Source organism: Microdochium trichocladiopsis, assembly GCF_020744255.1.
Source record: "Microdochium trichocladiopsis strain MPI-CAGE-CH-0230 chromosome Unknown B0I36scaffold_2, whole genome shotgun sequence".
NCBI lineage: Eukaryota > Fungi > Ascomycota > Sordariomycetes > Xylariales > Microdochiaceae > Microdochium > Microdochium trichocladiopsis.
Window position 1 is genome coordinate 1,436,235 of NW_025763545.1, and position 15,876 is coordinate 1,452,110.

At 56.6% G+C, this 15,876-nt stretch overlaps 6 protein-coding genes across 6 annotated transcripts; 3 read left to right on the top strand and 3 right to left on the bottom strand.

Moving 5' to 3' along the window:
- The first annotated feature begins 1,356 nt into the window (after window positions 1-1,356).
- Window positions 1,357-4,118, top strand: B0I36DRAFT_66854 (SUR7/PalI family-domain-containing protein). The gene is made up of 3 exons (XM_046163188.1): window positions 1,357-1,769; window positions 1,832-3,188; window positions 3,258-4,118. The coding sequence occupies exons 1-3, from the start codon at window positions 1,583-1,585 to the stop codon at window positions 3,736-3,738; spliced, it is 2,025 nt and encodes a 674-aa protein (XP_046016615.1). The 5' UTR covers window positions 1,357-1,582; the 3' UTR covers window positions 3,739-4,118.
- Window positions 4,119-4,463: 345 nt separating this feature from the next.
- B0I36DRAFT_314182 (uncharacterized protein) lies at window positions 4,464-6,321 on the bottom strand. Its single transcript, XM_046152727.1, has one exon. It carries the CDS (start codon window positions 6,252-6,254, stop codon window positions 4,947-4,949), a length of 1,308 nt encoding a protein of 435 aa, XP_046016616.1. The 5' UTR covers window positions 6,255-6,321; the 3' UTR covers window positions 4,464-4,946.
- Window positions 6,322-8,929: 2,608 nt separating this feature from the next.
- B0I36DRAFT_237148 (basic-leucine zipper transcription factor-like protein) lies at window positions 8,930-9,586 on the top strand (the record flags this gene model as incomplete). Its single annotated transcript, XM_046149517.1, has 2 exons — window positions 8,930-8,973; window positions 9,067-9,586. 2 exons carry the CDS (start codon window positions 8,930-8,932, stop codon window positions 9,584-9,586), a joined length of 564 nt encoding a protein of 187 aa, XP_046016617.1.
- A 521-nt stretch (window positions 9,587-10,107) lies between these two features.
- Window positions 10,108-12,251, bottom strand: B0I36DRAFT_420364 (CDP-alcohol phosphatidyltransferase). The gene is made up of 3 exons (XM_046162156.1): window positions 11,678-12,251; window positions 11,467-11,609; window positions 10,108-11,401 (listed from the first exon to the last, which is right to left on the bottom strand). Exons 1-3 carry the CDS (start codon window positions 11,983-11,985, stop codon window positions 10,608-10,610), a joined length of 1,245 nt encoding a protein of 414 aa, XP_046016618.1. The 5' UTR covers window positions 11,986-12,251; the 3' UTR covers window positions 10,108-10,607.
- A 679-nt stretch (window positions 12,252-12,930) lies between these two features.
- On the top strand, window positions 12,931-14,146 carry B0I36DRAFT_428117 (methyltransferase TYW3-domain-containing protein; the record flags this gene model as incomplete). Its single annotated transcript, XM_046162443.1, has 2 exons — window positions 12,931-13,545; window positions 13,658-14,146. The coding sequence occupies exons 1-2, from the start codon at window positions 13,024-13,026 to the stop codon at window positions 14,144-14,146; spliced, it is 1,011 nt and encodes a 336-aa protein (XP_046016619.1). The 5' UTR covers window positions 12,931-13,023.
- On the bottom strand, window positions 14,108-15,202 carry B0I36DRAFT_314191 (uncharacterized protein). Its single transcript, XM_046152728.1, has 3 exons — window positions 15,052-15,202; window positions 14,861-14,918; window positions 14,108-14,727 (listed from the first exon to the last, which is right to left on the bottom strand). The coding sequence occupies exons 1-3, from the start codon at window positions 15,096-15,098 to the stop codon at window positions 14,341-14,343; spliced, it is 492 nt and encodes a 163-aa protein (XP_046016620.1). The 5' UTR covers window positions 15,099-15,202; the 3' UTR covers window positions 14,108-14,340.
- Window positions 15,203-15,876: the final 674 nt, after the last annotated feature.

A 15,876-nucleotide genomic window follows, 5' to 3' on the forward strand; every position in this document is an offset into this window, starting at 1 on the left:
TTGCGCCTCTACCAGCAAGGGTGCGATAACCGGGTTGGATCTTGGAAGCGGGTGGGGGCAGCCAGCAATATTAAGTATGCCCATCTGCATGGCTGCATGACAAGTTGAGCTCTGGTCCATCAGGCTTGGGGCTAGATACAGAGCCGTCATCTGGTTTAGTAACCTCGTGGGCGCGATGATTTAGCCGCAGGAGCGCAGAGCACCGGCGTTCATCTTGGGATCGTCGTCGGCCGCCCTTCTGGTCGGGTACTGCCGTGTTTTGAAGGGTGCGTGCCATGGACACGGAGCAGAGGTACCAGTGATATGGTGGTAGCGTGTGGGCTCGGAAATTTGACGGTTGGGGGTCAAGGATGCAAGTCATCAACGTCGGGTTGTTGCAACTGTCAAAAGGAAGAGCGCCTGTCGTGAACAACAGCCGGGCGTGTCTGTTTGTATCATCTAACCTTGTGAAGTCCCCCGGTTTGCGTGTAAGGATCGCACAGGCGGCTTTGATCTTGAGTCTGGGTCTGGGTCTGGGTCTGGGTCTGGGGCAACAGGTCGCCTTGCTTTTGGGGTTGGACGGTGCATGGCATGGCGGCACCTTTGGCCAGGCACGGACTGGGCTCGAGATGCCGACAGACAGACGGGAGGGCTGGAGAGAGATTGCAGACGAGCACGCAAGACGGCTCCCTGCGAGAATGGGCTGGCAGGGTCGGGTGGGTTGAGGCGTAATTTGGGAGGAGCCACACACACACAGGGCTGCCCTGGAGGCTCGAGATGCACGCCTGCCCTGGCTGGCGGAAGTATCGCTGGTGGGTGTCGGCCAATCACAGCCCCGGTCGCCGCAGGCTCAGCCCCCTCCACGCCTTCATCGGTCGCACCTTCCCGGCGGGTCTCCAAGCAAACCGCCCCATGCTTTTAGGCTGGCCCCCGTCTGCTTTGGTCCGCGTTAGTGAGAGGTCGGTCCTGCCCGTTTCCTCCTGGCCTCTCGTGGTTCCTGTCCCGCCCGCATTGTGCCTTGCTTGCCCATCCGTCCAACAAGTCCAAGTCTTGTCTGGTCCGGTCTTGTTCCTCACCTCCACGCCACCGCTGCACAACCGCCAAAGCCAGCGCCGTTGTCCACAAGCCTTTGCCTTTGTCTGGGCGTCCATTCCTTCTCTCCGCACCACTCGCTCGGCCTCTCTCCTTCTCTTCCCTCCCGTCGCCCTCTTGCTGGCTGGCCCTGCTACCAACGACCTCCTTGCCTCCGCGCTCCTGCAGGCACTGCCACCTTCACCATCGCCATATTCGCCGCCCACGCTTATCGCGCTGTACTGCCAAGATCCTTCAACCAAGGTCCCCCGCCACGCGTACCGGTCCGCACGCGAGCAGTCGCTCCAACTTCCGCCCGAGCATTCTTGGACCGGCCCACGATTCCAATTGCGCGCTATCGGACTTCAATGTCGTGTTGAACTCTTGCGCTCTTTGGGACGTCAGACGAGTCGGCTAGCTCCGACCTGCATCACACATCTTCAACGCTGCGGCAACATCGCAACCGCCTGACCAACGTCGATCCACTCGCGCAGCGGCTCACCCGAGCCGGCGCGCTCCTCGACTCGTCGCAATGTTGCGCCCAGCTACGCCTCTAGCGATATTGCTCTTTGCGGCATTCGCCCTTCTCCTCCTGGCCACAATCTCAACACCTATAATCAAGGATATCCCACTTGGCGAACATGGCGGCTTCAAATTTGGTGTCTTTGGGTATTGCACGAGAACTCGGTGCAGCCCGTTTGAGATAGGCTATGATCCTGGTTAGTATACGAGTATTGCGGTCCTCAGAATCACCGTTCGCAATAACTAATCAGATCCACAGGTTACACTAATTCTGCCACTGATGATTTCAACATCGACACGAAAACCAGGACCGTCCTCTCGGCCATTCTTATCGTTCATCCCGTGGCCGCTCTGCTAGTGTTGATCATGTTCGGTATGGCTGTGGCTGCTCACTTCCATGCCGCTTCACATTCCTCACGCTATCTACTGGTGGTGTTCATCCTGGCCATCATCACATTCTTGGTCTGCCTCCTGTGCTTTCTTGTGGACGTGCTCATCTTTGTCCCTCACATGGCGTGGGGCTCATACATCGTACTCGCCGCGACAATTCTTGTATTCTTGAGTTTCATCGTGTCCTGCGCCATGCGGCGCACTTTGGTCAGCAGGAAGGCCAGGAAGAAGCGCATTGCCGAGAACGCCGAGATGAGTGGTGAGAATTATTACAACCGCGAGGCGCAGTTGGCGGCCACAGCTGCCGCTTCTACCACCGTGCAGCCAACTGTACCGAGCGTCATGAGTGGCGCGAACAACGACAAACTACCCACATTTGCCTCATATGAAAGCAGAAACGACCAGAGCAGCGATGAGCGCATCCCCTTGACGGCAACGTCACCAGGTGCCAGATCAGCAGGCAATGCTGCATCTGACCAGGGGCAGGCACCCACCCTTTACAGCAAACCTTCGCAGACCAGCTCGACACGCTCGCTTCCAAGGGACCAATATGGAAACCCCATCGGTCAACCTCAGGACGCTTATGGCGTTCGCCGTGGTCCATCCCAAGAACGGATGCGTGGCCGCGGGGGAGCTCCGGGAAGCTTTCGTGGTCGTGGTGGCTATGATCGAGGCGGATATGGCCCGCGCCGCGGTGGCTATGGTCCACCCGGAAGAGGCGGCTATGGTCCACCAGGACAGGGACCTTATGGCCGGGGCGGTGCTGTTGGACCACGTGGAGGATATAGCAACGGAGGGCCGCGAGGTGGTCGGCAGACACCCACGGGCTACAATGACCCTGGGCCGAACGATCGCAGACCGTCTCCGGCAAATGCCTATGACAACTATGGCCAACCTCAAGGGCCATATCCACCACAAGGCGCTGCCTACGGCAACCCGCAAATGGGCGAAATGCCGTCAGCAGAGCAGGACCTGCCGCGCGCCGAGTCGCCACCACCATTGCCGATGGGCAACCAGGAGCCATACGCCGTTGGGCAAGCGATTGAGATGGACGCAGCGACGGGAAGCCCTGCGCACCCGCCGCAAGGCTTTGGTCAATTTAACAGCCAGCTGCGCGACAGCGATGCGGATGTTGCTGGTATGCTTGCTCTGCAACAAGGTCGCATTGCTCCACCCTACCGACACGATACTATGATGACAGAGGCAAGCATGTATAGCCAGGATGAGTAAGTGACTCGCCGATTCCATCTAAGTTCGTCATGCCAAGATCCTGTTTCGCTAACAAATCCCCTTAGTAGCCAATACGTACCGCCACGCCAGGGCTGGAACCAGGGTCAAAACAGAGCTTCTCCAGGCATCCCCTCCCCCCTCGCCATTCCCCAACGGATACAGGAATCGCCTATACCGGCAGGACCACCAGGAGCACATCCTGCTGCCAGCGATTACTATGAGGATGTCGATCCGCGATTCGCACAGCCGCCAAGCTTGAACCGCAACGATGAAAACATTTCGACAGATGACTTACATAGTGCCCCGGGCTCAAGAAGCCCAGCCATCTCGGAGCGGTCGGGCTTCACATCAGTATCACAGCGCCCTGTCAATCCACGATGGAACCCCGGTCCTGGACCAGGTCAAGGTTACGGGCAAATGCCGCAAAGGAGACCCGTCAATCGTGGGCCTGATCTACTTGCCAACAACCCCGATTTCCAGCTACCTGGCCCTGGTCGCGGTGTTATTCCTAGAGCGGGGGCCGGTGGTGCTTACCCAGCCATATAATCACATGGCTAAGCACGGCGGCACGCGCTCGCCATGGGCTGCAGAATATGTTGCAACGGATCAAGTCGCCGACCATCTCCTCGGCCGATGCAGCACACAAAGCAGTCACTTTTCATCCTAATGATTCAATCAATGCATACGTGGGGTTACAAAGTTAGGAGCTGCATGCTCTACGCGTCATTTTTCACGAGCACGAGCAGCATTATCCTATGGGGTTTATTCGTCAACAATCCAGCATGGAGAACTCTGGTCATGTTGCTTAGCGACGACGCCAACTGCCGTCCCGCTTCCATTCTCATACTCAGTTGCCTCGATTTGCATTTTGCCACGCAAGGGAACTGCAGTCAATGTCACTTGATTGCATAGCACACGTGTGGACGAGCCAATCCATGGAGACCAGCTTTCTTGGTATATCGATGATCTATTTTCTCCGGTCGTCGAGTTCAGGACCCTTCACTGCGGTGGGACTCGATATTCCGTGATAAGATCCATATATTGCTGGCTTCATCGAATTTCCCTACTGTCATTTTTCACTTCTCTGTACACTGCAGGGTTAAAGGCCCCCACCAGCGCTAATGATTGGCAGATTTCTGTTGAGACAAAAAGAGAGCAGGTTTGATGACAAAGGCCACGAGAATGGGGCTTGTGTTGCAGAGACGTCATGTCAACTTGTGGCAACACATATCTCAAGTCATATATACACGAGGAGAATCGATAAAAAAGTTCATATCCCTAAGTGATTGATAATGGCTGTCCTTGAATGGCCACGGCGCTGCTACCGCCATGCCTACTTAAGTATGCATTGTTGAGCTATTTTCAAGGAGTGACTGGTCAGGTAGCTAGTGTATGTGTGATACCATGTCCATATTATCCACGTGTCAAGGAGACACGTATTCTCGTCAGACGTGCGTGTTGCGATACTAAGCCTGTGCTGGTTGGTTTTCAAGCACCCTCTCCGCACAATCAACCAATTCATTTCCCTTGATTCACTCTCCCTGTGAGGCTGTGGTGCAAGGCCTTCGACAACTTCCAGGACAGGATAAAACAAACAGGTATAGTGTAACTTGGGTATGCTTGCCATAAGATAGGCACCTCATGGCGTGTTTTGAAAGATGACATGCTATCAAGCCTACACTGTGGTGGGCGGTACCACTCGAAGCTTGTCCTCGGCAGTGAGTCAGCATTGCCCTGGATTTGAGTAATCCGGTTCAGGCGACTTGTAGCAATCTTGTAGGTGACTGGCGATGCCACTGACTACCATCATTGTTGGAATCCAAGGAGCTGCCTTGCTGGTAGTGACATGGTGCCATGGTTGCTCTATTGGGCAGGCGATTGCTGCCTTCGATGTTGTAAAGAGAAGCCATCTGTGGCGACGCGAAGGTAGTGTCATTGTCCCGTGTGTTCATTTGCATACCGCTGTTGGCCAGACAGATACGTGAGTGACTGGCTCCAAAATGTGTCACCGAGCGAGCCAATCGCCATTGGCTGTGCTGCATGAAGTCTTGCTCGGCGAGCAATTCGTGGGTCCAAGATGCATCCACAGCTTGCGTGTCGCGATCGAAGTTGGTAGGTAGCTGGCCATTGTACCAGTATCGCGCTTCTTCTGCCTTGAGCGAGTCACGTATCTTCCTGGTTCCCTGGTGAGTCGTCCAGAGCCCAGTTGGCGAGGCTGTCTCCTCATCAGCCATGTTGTAGCTTGGTGACATCGACATGCCTGAGCCTGCTAGGAACGTGCCGTCATGGCTGGCATTCAAGGCCAGTGCCTGGTGTTTTTGCTGGTTGGTGTCTTTCTTGTCCTTGTCTGTCATTAGCTTGAGGAGTGGGATTTGAGAGCCGATGGGCCGCACTTGACGTTGCCCTGGAGGGCCAGCAGTGAGAGGGTGAGCGACATCGGCTTGGAGAGGTTGAAGAGAAAGAGGGTTCGCAGAGTGGAAGGAACCTGAGCGCGCAAGTGTGCCTTCGTTGAGAGGCAGCTTTGAAAGAGTGCTGGCGGACAGAGCTACCTTCGTTGTCTGTTGGCCATCTGTGGCGGGTTGCCACGAAAGGTCTTTTGGCAGAGTCCGGAGGCCATGATTGATGAGGTTGTTTGGGCTAGGCAGCGGTCGAGCTCTTTGGAGTCGCTCTTGAGCAGCTTTTTGGTTTGGATTGGGGTATGATGCCAAGCTGGTCAGTCCTTTCACGGAGAATTGGTTGAGCTTGTCGTCGGCTATGGCATCATCCTCGTCATCCTTGCGTTTACCGTCATCAGGCCATGCTTCGCGCGTAGTGCTTGTTGAAGACAAGGCCGGCTTTGGTGTGAACAAGGTGAAATCCAGAGTCAGCGGAGAAGGTCGCGACGACGTGGTGTAGTACTCGTCCACGCTGTTGGCAACAGAAAAGGGGTCTGATGTTGCCGTTGGGCTGATGGCACGATCGGCATTTTGCTGGAGCGGTGAGTAGTGCAGGACGTACGATGCAGCAGAAGGGTGTCCGCCGGTGCCGATGCCGGCTTGGGACTGTGTTCTCGAGGGCAGCATTGGGAAGGGCGACTTGTTGAACCGTGCCGGGCCTGAGGCTGGCGTCGGAGGCCACTTTACGGTCCGGCCACGGCGAGCAGGAGGCTGCAGAGGCAGCGATGCGGCAGGATTGTAGATGGAGCCGACTGTGGTATATTTGATCGCAGAGGCTTGCTGCTTACCGGGCGTGATATGCGGGCTGGTGCAAAGCAGCGGCCCAGTGGCGAGAGTGTTGGGAGACTGCATGATGTGATGTTCTGGTGAGAAGTCCATCGTCCTTGCCGCATGTGCAGAGAGGCCGGTGTCGTGCTTGCGTTTGCTTGGATGGAGTTGATGCACAACCAAGAGCAAGTGCGACCGGTAGACGGCGTTATTATAGATGCTGGGTATGATGATGTCGAGAGCCTGAGCTGGGTGACGGTTCAGCAGTCCCTGGATGGCCAAACGGGACACTGTCGTGGTTGTCCGTTAGTCGGGAGTTGTTTGGCACAGCCAACGAACAAGGCCGGGGACGGAGATGCCCAGAGATGCCACACACACACACACAAAAGGTTGCTGTTTGCACTTCTTTGTGCCTGGGATCCACGTCAAAGAGACCTCGGCGGTTTGTTTTCCATCGAGGAGGAGATGCTCATGCTGAATGCTCAGGATGAGAGGAGGCGCTGGTCTGGGCAGTAAGACCACTCAGCACTGCGTGGCTCGCCCGTCTTGCATTGTCGTCAACCGACGCCTGGATTGTCACGTCAGAGGCACCTCGAAGACAAGATACAAACACGGCATCTTGGCCTCTTGGTGCGGCGAGGAAGGAGCGAGGCTGGTGGCCGAAGTAAGCCGGACCGAAGCCCGGCCTCGGACAACCGCTGGGTTGTGTGCATGGTTTGCAAGCTCTCCTCCCAATGCTCTTTGTTCATGTGCACCGCACCGAGCCAAGCAGCACGGCAGACTCGGGCGTCTGGCATGGATGCGTGATGCTGGCTTATATGCTTCCATCACTAGCCAGCCTGAACCGTCGTCGTCTTGATGGCATCAAGCCCCGACTTCAGATAGCAGGGGTCCGTCATGCCCAGTTTGGACTGTGAGCAGACTGGACGTCAGGGCAGCGGGTTCCCCGAGGAACAAGCCTGCGGGCCGTGTCGGGACCCATTCTGATGGACTCGAGGATGTTCCTGCTGACGGCTAAAGGTGTCTTGCATGGTATTGTGGTACACTGCTGACAACCACAGCACGGGTGGACCGAGATGCAGCGTCCTTCGCGGGTGCCGTGCAGCCTCAGGCAGGGGGGTCGCCCTCCAGCCCTTGGGGTTGCGTTGCACACGGCGCGAGGGCAACACACACACTTGCAGGAGCAACAGACATGAAACAGCACATGCGTCTCGTGGTGAGCCTCGTTGTTGAGCAGGCCGATTCCACTCGAGGCTACCGAGCAGCTGCCTCGATACCGTTCATGTATAGCACTCACTCACCCGAGTGCCTGCGCACGGGAGCCGATCAGTTTGGAGGCGCCTGTGACCTTGGTAACGGTTACATTTAGGCAAAAAGGGCAGCAGCAGCAGCAGCAGCAGCAGCAGCAGCAGAGGAACAGGGCCAGATCGCAGACGGGGCCCGAGAGATGAAATGACATGGTGTCCTCGTTGCCGGAGCACGCGCCGCCGGCACACATTTGGGCGGAAAAGCATGCGGCGACGTTGGCGAGGCGAGGACCTCTCAGATGCGCAAGGCACAACAAACATGTGACTGGCAGGCACTCTATTACAAACCAGGGCTCTGCGCGCGGCAACATTCTGCGAATCCTGGACGGGGTCGAACAATTCAGAGTCCTGCGTCCAGAGTGCGTGGGTGCGTAATCCGTACAGCACGCCACTTGCATTGCACTCCAAGCCCCCCATGTCGCGACTCGAGGAGGGCCGTGACGGACGGCTAGCCGGCTGAGGCATGGCGCCTCCCCACCCGCCTGCCTGCCCAGTCCGCGCCTTCCCCAGCCCGCCTCGCAGCTTTCCGCCCTGCAAGTAAACTCTCCCACCACTCACTGGCCTGGCCAGTGCCACAGGCCCAACCAACCTTGACTTGAGCCTTGGAGATCCTGCCCTGCACAGACATCCAGGCCGACCGCACAACACAAGGAACCATCTCCAGAACTCCTCCTCGCCGCCACCTCTGTCGAGCCTCCATCCGCAGCCGCCGCTGCGCTTCCACCACTCCAGCCCAGCCTCCCCCGTCTCGACCCATCCATCACAACTCGCCATGGACTTCTCCCAGCAGTACTTTGGCGCCCCTCAGCCGTACCAGTTCACCCCTACCGACGACTTCACCTCCCAGTCCCCGCCGGTGCGTCCGCCTCCCTCTCTCCTCCGGAGCCCCGGACTCTACTAACCTGTGATGCTCAGCTCTTTGATGGCTTCCCTAGCACCGAAGGTCACCAAAACTTCCCGCAGAACTTCCAGCAGTATCCTCAGTTCAACCACCAGGGCCAGCCATCGGCTCCGCCACACCACCAGCCGCCGCCTCACTATCCTCCTCACCTCGGACCCCCGGGACCTCCGACGCCCCCAACACACAGCGGCAATGGCAGTGTCCAGTCGCACTCCAATGGCAGAGCACACAGCATCGGCGACAACAGCAGCCAGCCAGATGTCAGCTCAACTACAAAGTCGGATCCGGATGTTCGGCAGGCGGGCTCCAACTCGGACGACGATGACATGACTCCAGCACAGTCACGTCGCAAGGCACAGAACAGAGCAGCGTAAGTCACAACCCGCCATGCCGGCCCGGCTCAGAGCCTGTGGCCAAGACTAGAAGAACTGCGAGTGCTAATGCCTGTCGTCCGGCTGATAAGTCAACGCGCCTTTCGAGAGCGGAAAGAGCAGCATGTCAAGAATCTCGAAGCGAAGCTTGCGACACTAGAGGCCGCCCAGGGCGCGACAGCCACTGAGAACGAGCGGCTGAAGCGTGACATCCAACGGATGAGCACCGAGAACGAAGTTCTCCGCGCAACGAATCAGGCACATGCCCAGCAAGGGGGCTCGCTTTCACCACCGGCACCTACGCAGACTGGGCCATTGCAGTACAACCCGACTGATTTCTATTCGGACCTCCTTGCCAATCATCACAATAAGACGCCAAGCCATCGGATCGTCCAGTCCGAGGCTGGCGAGCGGCTCTTGGCTGCTGGTGCTACTTGGGACATGATCATCAATCACGAGCTCTTCAAGCGCGGCCTAGTCGATGTGGAGCGTGTCAGCGAGATCTTGAAATCACAAGCAAGGTGCGATGGGCAGGGCCCAGTGTTCGAGGAACGTGCCATTTTTGCTGCTATTGAGCTCAGTGTGGCTAGTGGGAGCGACGAGCTCATCTAAAGACAAAAGCACGCCCAGCGCGCAGACTCTCGTCGAGTTTCTGGCATCATCCCAATGGCCATCCTGAGCCAGTCTCGTAACCATACATGGCGTATAGGCAGAGTTTCCGGTCGCCGTCATTGAAGATGAGCGGAACGTCCACGGCGAGCAGTCCAAGAACTTATCGTAAAAGCTGCTTCACATCAGGAGTCAAACGGAGTACTACAATTTGACACATTTTGGGCAGGGATTTATTTTGGGAACCAACTAGGGCAGGGAAGGCGAGGAGTTGTACGGAGTAGGCTCTCCGGTCTTCAGGATTGCGGGGTTTGGCTTTTCTTTTCTTTTGCATATTCGAGGTAGTCTCGCGGTCTTATCAATTTCTCCCTGTTTTATACTGGGACGGAATGCCATCCACACATGTCGTTCTCGTCCCCGAGGAGTTGCTGCAAGCAGCATGGTTTCTGCCTATACATAGTTGAAAGTGATGTGGTTGATTGCCACGCCGACTTGTGCAATCTCTGATCATCTCGTACACAGTCGTTTGCGAACGGAAATTTAGGCATCGCGCCCAAGTGAGTTTATTTGAGTTTGGTTGAACCATCCCGTCTGCAAGCTACCGAGGTAGCAGTCAGAGCCATTGATATCCCGAACTATTAACCCATGCGGGTCCAAGCCTGCTTGTACTTGCGCAAAACATAAAAACCCGAGATCTATATACCGCCGAACCTGGCCACTGATCCCATACCTTGTCATGTCTCATCAAGTACGTAACGCATCATAATCGCAATCCTCTCTGTTTGCGGAAGGACCACACCGCATCCACTGGAGGGTCCGCCAAACCCCAATCTCCTCATGACCCCGGCTCCCCAACAGGCATACTGAGCCAGACAACCAGTGTCCTATGCCTACTCATAGCCATCAACACCCCCTTCAAACCACAACTCCAGACCTTTCCTCAGGATCCGCCAATGTCAGATTTCGAGGTCAGGTTCTCACGTGGTGAAGCTGATTTGTTTAGATCCCGCGACAGAAGACGATCTTAGTTAACCTTCTTGCCATCAGTCTCCTCGGTTTCCTCGACATGAGGGTGCTTGATAGTGAGGCACCAGATGTCAAGATAGTCACAGATTGTAACAATGACGTCGACTACAAATGAGCCGTAGACACCAATAGCCATACCGAGGAGGCAGAACATGAAGGCGACCTGGTACACGCCGTCGCCGAGAGCACTCGGCCAGCCAGATGCCCAACCAATGTTGGCCTGCAAAACAGGTCCTATCGAGTCGAGGACACCCAGAGCCAAGGGGATGACGAGCACATTCCAATAGGGGAAATCGAGCTTGACAAGGTGGGCCGTGATAATCTGACCGACACTATAAGCATTGACGATGCCTGCGAAGAAGACAAAAGGGATCAGATGCTGAGTGCGGATGATAGGCTGGAGCCAGAGATAGGCGACGATCCAGACCCAAGTTGCGAAGAATGGGCCAAGACCAAGAAGGGCACCTCGGCTGCGGTCGCCGCGAGCACGGCGAGCTTCGATGACGTTCTTGGCACTCTCCATCGTGTTGAGCACAAGCACCAGAGTGCCCTGCACCATGTACCATTGAGTGAAAGACAGGTCGTAGATGAAGTCGGGAATGCCGATCGACTTGGGCACTCCGAGCCAGCCAAGCATGGATTGCTGCCAGAAGGAGGCGCCACCCATGAAGCCAGTGAAAGCATAGACAAAGACCAGGATGAGGATACCCTCGACGGGTCCGTTGACAATGCCAAGCGTGAGCGTCTTTGTATGGTACTCGTCCCATGTCTGCACGTAGAATGTCATGAGGGCTGCAGGATGTGGTCAGCTTGATGCTCTGTAGTTCAGGTGAAGAGGAGGGGGGAGGGCATCTTACAAGCGAACACGGTAGCGACTGTGTACCAGCTCTGTCCCATATTTTGAGATGCGGCGAAGATGAGGCACTCGAGGGAGGTGTTGAGTGCATCGACACCATGATCAAAGAGTTCTCCCAGCGGCCCGCTCTGCTTGGTGCGGCGACTGTGATTCAAGAGTCAGCTTTGGAACACTTCCCTTGATGCCGCCTCGGCAGGAGAGAGGATCCTTACGCCTGCGTGCCGTCGACGGCGTCGAAGGTCTGGTAGAGAAAGAGGCCAACTGCCCAGCTGTAGTAGACCCAGGGTGGGCAATCCTGATCGAGGGTCGGGTTGTACCAGAGGAGTGTGAGGAGGTTGGCGACTACGAAGGAGAAGCCGGAGAGAGTGATGGCGTTGGGGGCCATCCACATGGGGAAGCACTTGATGACGACATGTGTGTAGAACGGCTTGAGGATGTACTTTGACGTCAGGGAGCGGTCGACGCTCGAGTACTTGTAGAGTTTGAGGTTGGGGAGATATTTCTCGCGGACGTAGACCATGGCGAGGGAGGGGAGCGCACGCTCAGGCGTCGAGGGGGGACTGGAGGCTCGAGTCGCGGGTGCTTGTTGGTGGTGTTGAGTGGGAGAATGGGATCAGATTGTTGTGGTGGTGGTGGCGGCGGTGTGGTTGTGGGCCAGACCTGGCGCTGTTGCGGTGCTGGGCACAGTCAAGGCTTGGAACGGACCGGGCGTCTACGAGGGGTGCAGCAGCGTGAATGCGCAAGAGTGGATGTGGTGATGCGTGCCGGTGGTTTTTGTGCCTGGTGCGGCGGCCTGCAAAATATTTGGGCAGGCAGGGCAGGGCTGGTGGTTGCTGCCACGGTGCCCGGAAACGTCATTGCCCGGCCCTGCCAGGATCACGCCCCCCTGCTGCACATGCCGCCCTTGGATTTCAAACAAGCGTTCTCCAGTATGGACATAGCTCCCCGCCGACAAGCTCCCAGGGCTGCCCCTCGAGGCTGAAAGACTAAATCACCAACCACCGCACAGGCCCACGTGCTGCCGGCCACATGCCCCCGGCACGCGTGCGTCGTCGTCTAAAAGCTGGTGTGCAACTGCTCCCACAGAGCCTTCCTGGGCTAGGGTCTCTTGCCGCCGGTCATCTGTCAAGCTGGGGGCCTTGGCAGATGTTTTCCTGCACTCTTGGATCTCTCAATCACACAATTCCAGCAGTATCCCTCGTGGGAGCGGCATTCTCTAGCATCGCCTGGGCTCTGGGTCCAATCGCCCCCGAATGCACTCTTGCCTCTTGTGATGTCTCGAGCTGAGAAAGATCGATACACTTTGCGATATTCCAGCCCACATCTTGTGATTGCCGATGAGAGCGCGTCACCTGGTGTGGCCCAGTTGGTTGCAAGTGATAGTTTCACATGTTCACACACAATGAAAAGTGGAGACCAGCTCCTGTCAGTGAGGACCACTTGCAGCTTTTCCACAAGTCTCTCGTGTAGTTTCCGACATCACGACAAAGGGTGACCATGGTTGGCTAAAGAAGTCGACAGCAGCCCTACACGGGAGAAAGTGAGAACAGCCGCACGCATGTCACGAACCGCAATGAGGAGCAACCAGCAGCTGCCCACCCCGCCTGCAGCCTTTGTCGAGAGGAAGCAGCGCATCTTGCAGCAACTTTCCGTCCCCACAGACGAGTACACAGATGCCTCGCCCAAAGGATCTATAGACGTCGGCATCAGAGACCTGATTGATGAGATCAATGCTCTGGACGGGTTTGTGACAACGAGCAGCTGCGCAGGCAGGGTCAGTGTCTTTGTTGAGGGCGTCAAGAACGCATCTGCTGCAGGGGCAGTAAGTGACGGCCAGGCAGAAGTCGGCGCCGCCACTACGACGATCGAGGAAGCGGCACTGCCAGCTACTCTGGCCGGTGTTGGAGGCAAAGGCGGAGGTGGGAATTGGTTGTTTGTCTCCCATGATCCGGTGCCATTCAAAGCTGGCGTTGATGACCCAGCACAAGTCCTTGGTCTATCGGGTGCGAACATGTCAGAATCTTTTTTTGAACAACCAGAGGCGGATTCTCGACTGATGCACTTCAAATTTGAGCCCATGGTAAGTCTCTCATCATTCTCAGCTTGGAAAGCTTCCACGGGGAATCTGACTGGAGCGAGTTTGCATTTCTGTGCAACTCCTACTTGAACTGTACTGACATAACCCCGTCAAGATCCTCCACGTCCTGACTGCCTCGCCAGAACATGCGCAGCTTCTCCTTCGCTGTGGTCTACAGGCAGGTTTTCGCGAGAGTGGCGCCATCAACCTAACCGCTTCAGCTGGCGAGACCGTCATGCCCATGGTGGCGATACGCTCAATGGGCTTGCTGCTCGAGTCTCTGGTTGGAGAACAAATTCAGGGTCAAAGATATTGCACGGTATCCTCCGGATACCTGGGTCGACTGCTGGATATCTCGAATCACAGGTTCCATGAAAATACAAAGAGGATAGCCCGGTTCCGCTCTGCGGTATTGGACGCAACGAGTACGAAGGCGACAAAGAAGGATGGGACAGAGTGGGAGGACGCGGAAACAAGGCGAGCACGCAAGCGTGAGGAAGGATTGCGGCGTCGAGAAGAACTTCTGCGGGAGCAGCAAACACGGACCACAGTAGGAGAAGACCAAGTCTCAAAGGATAGCCTCCTCGATCCTAACATGACATGACATTGCGCCCCCAGGGATGCTCTACCATCGTAGACCTTGAGTCTATCTATAAAGTCGTGTATCACGACTGCGCCCAACGTTCGTTACAATACATAGACGGCCATGAGTGCTAAAAAGGGCAGCCTGTATACTGCCTGGGCCGCGCTGACCACCGGCCTTCATTGGCAATCTCTTTCTCGCCATTTCGCTTTTGCCTACTGGGTAACCTTGTCGACCCAGCTTTTCTCGAGCCGGCGGACCTCTTCCTTGAATGCCTCGACCTCTTTCCAGCAGTTGAGCGGCCGGCGGTCGTTCTCCATGAGGCAGGACACGAGTTCGCTGCGGGTCCGCTCGACCGACTCGGGCAGCTCCTTGACCTGCTTGCGCTTCTCGAGGCGGGAGCGCAGCGTCTCGACCTCCTTGGACACGGCCTGCCGGTTGTTCTGGGACTGCGCGGCCTTTTCCTCCTGCTCTGAGATCTCGGCAGCCTTTTGCTGCGCCGCCTTGAGCGCTGCGTTTTCCTTGTCCTGCAGCTTCCGCAGCTCTTCGGCCACACGCGCCTGAACGGCTAGCTCGAGGGTTTGCGCTCGCGAGATGTCGCTCTGTCGGGTGTTGTGATCTCCGCAGTCAGCTCCCGGGTTTCGTCACATGATCGTGGTCGTATGCTCCCATCCGCTGAAAGGCGCTGGAAGGGGTGCGTCCTTTTCACGGGCGCAATCGGCTGGAGCTTCTTACCTCGCGATTTGTCTGGAGAGAGTCAACGACATCTTGGGACACGCCGACGGGGCCAGGGCTGCACAATGCGGAGAACAGAAAACGGTCAGCCGAGGGTCAATTATCGCCGGGGAAAGAAAGTCAAACGAGGGCTGCCCGGCAGCACCGGGGGGTTTGGTTTGCGCAACGCGCGGGCGGAGCGATCAACTTACGCCTTCCAGACGTGCGCGTCTGCTGGTTTCGAGGAGCCCGCACCCATTGTCGTGATCAGTCAATGGCTGTCGGAGGATGGGATTGTTGTGCAGAGAGGGTATTACGTCGTTGTCGCCCGCATATCCCAGGATTTCCAAGGTGGATTGCTTCCCGAGGTGCCAAGCTAGGGCGTGGTCTCGCGCCCGAGAACTCCCACACAGTGCATCTTACAGTGTCATTATCAAGGACACTGTATCTCGACACTTACACGCCTCGACTGCATCAGGTGTGTTTTTCAGTCCCCAGTCGCGAGGCGGCTCTCGGTAGTGATAAAGCGTCGATCATCCTCAAGCAGAGGATGTCTTGCTCGTCTGAATCACTCTTCCTTGCTCCGCGGCTAAGACCTCGCTCAACCAAGACCCACCAACCACATTATCACATAAGCTCGTGGGACTCATGCAGTGTGCCAACAAGGCAAAAGTAGAAACCGGAGATTCATGAGATCAGTAGAAATATTTTGAGATAGGACTTGAAGCGAATTGGCACCAGAGAGAGTTTTGACAGAGGTGCAGTCTTTACTCGAGGAAGGATAATCGAGGACTTCCACCGCTTGTGAAGTTATCGTGAAGCAGCCGTGAAATGCCCGTGACTGGTGGGCATAGACAAGGCGTAAACAAGAGATTTTGCATGGCTGAACCCAGCAACCGGACATTCAAGTCGACCCAACCACAAGGCAGAAATCAGAGTCTCGCTTGCGTTCCTGTTCAAGCCCGCAGCGGCCATCTAGATTGGCCAGGCACTCCCCTCTCCACAACCACCGGCTGACACTGGTCCTGCAAGCCCAG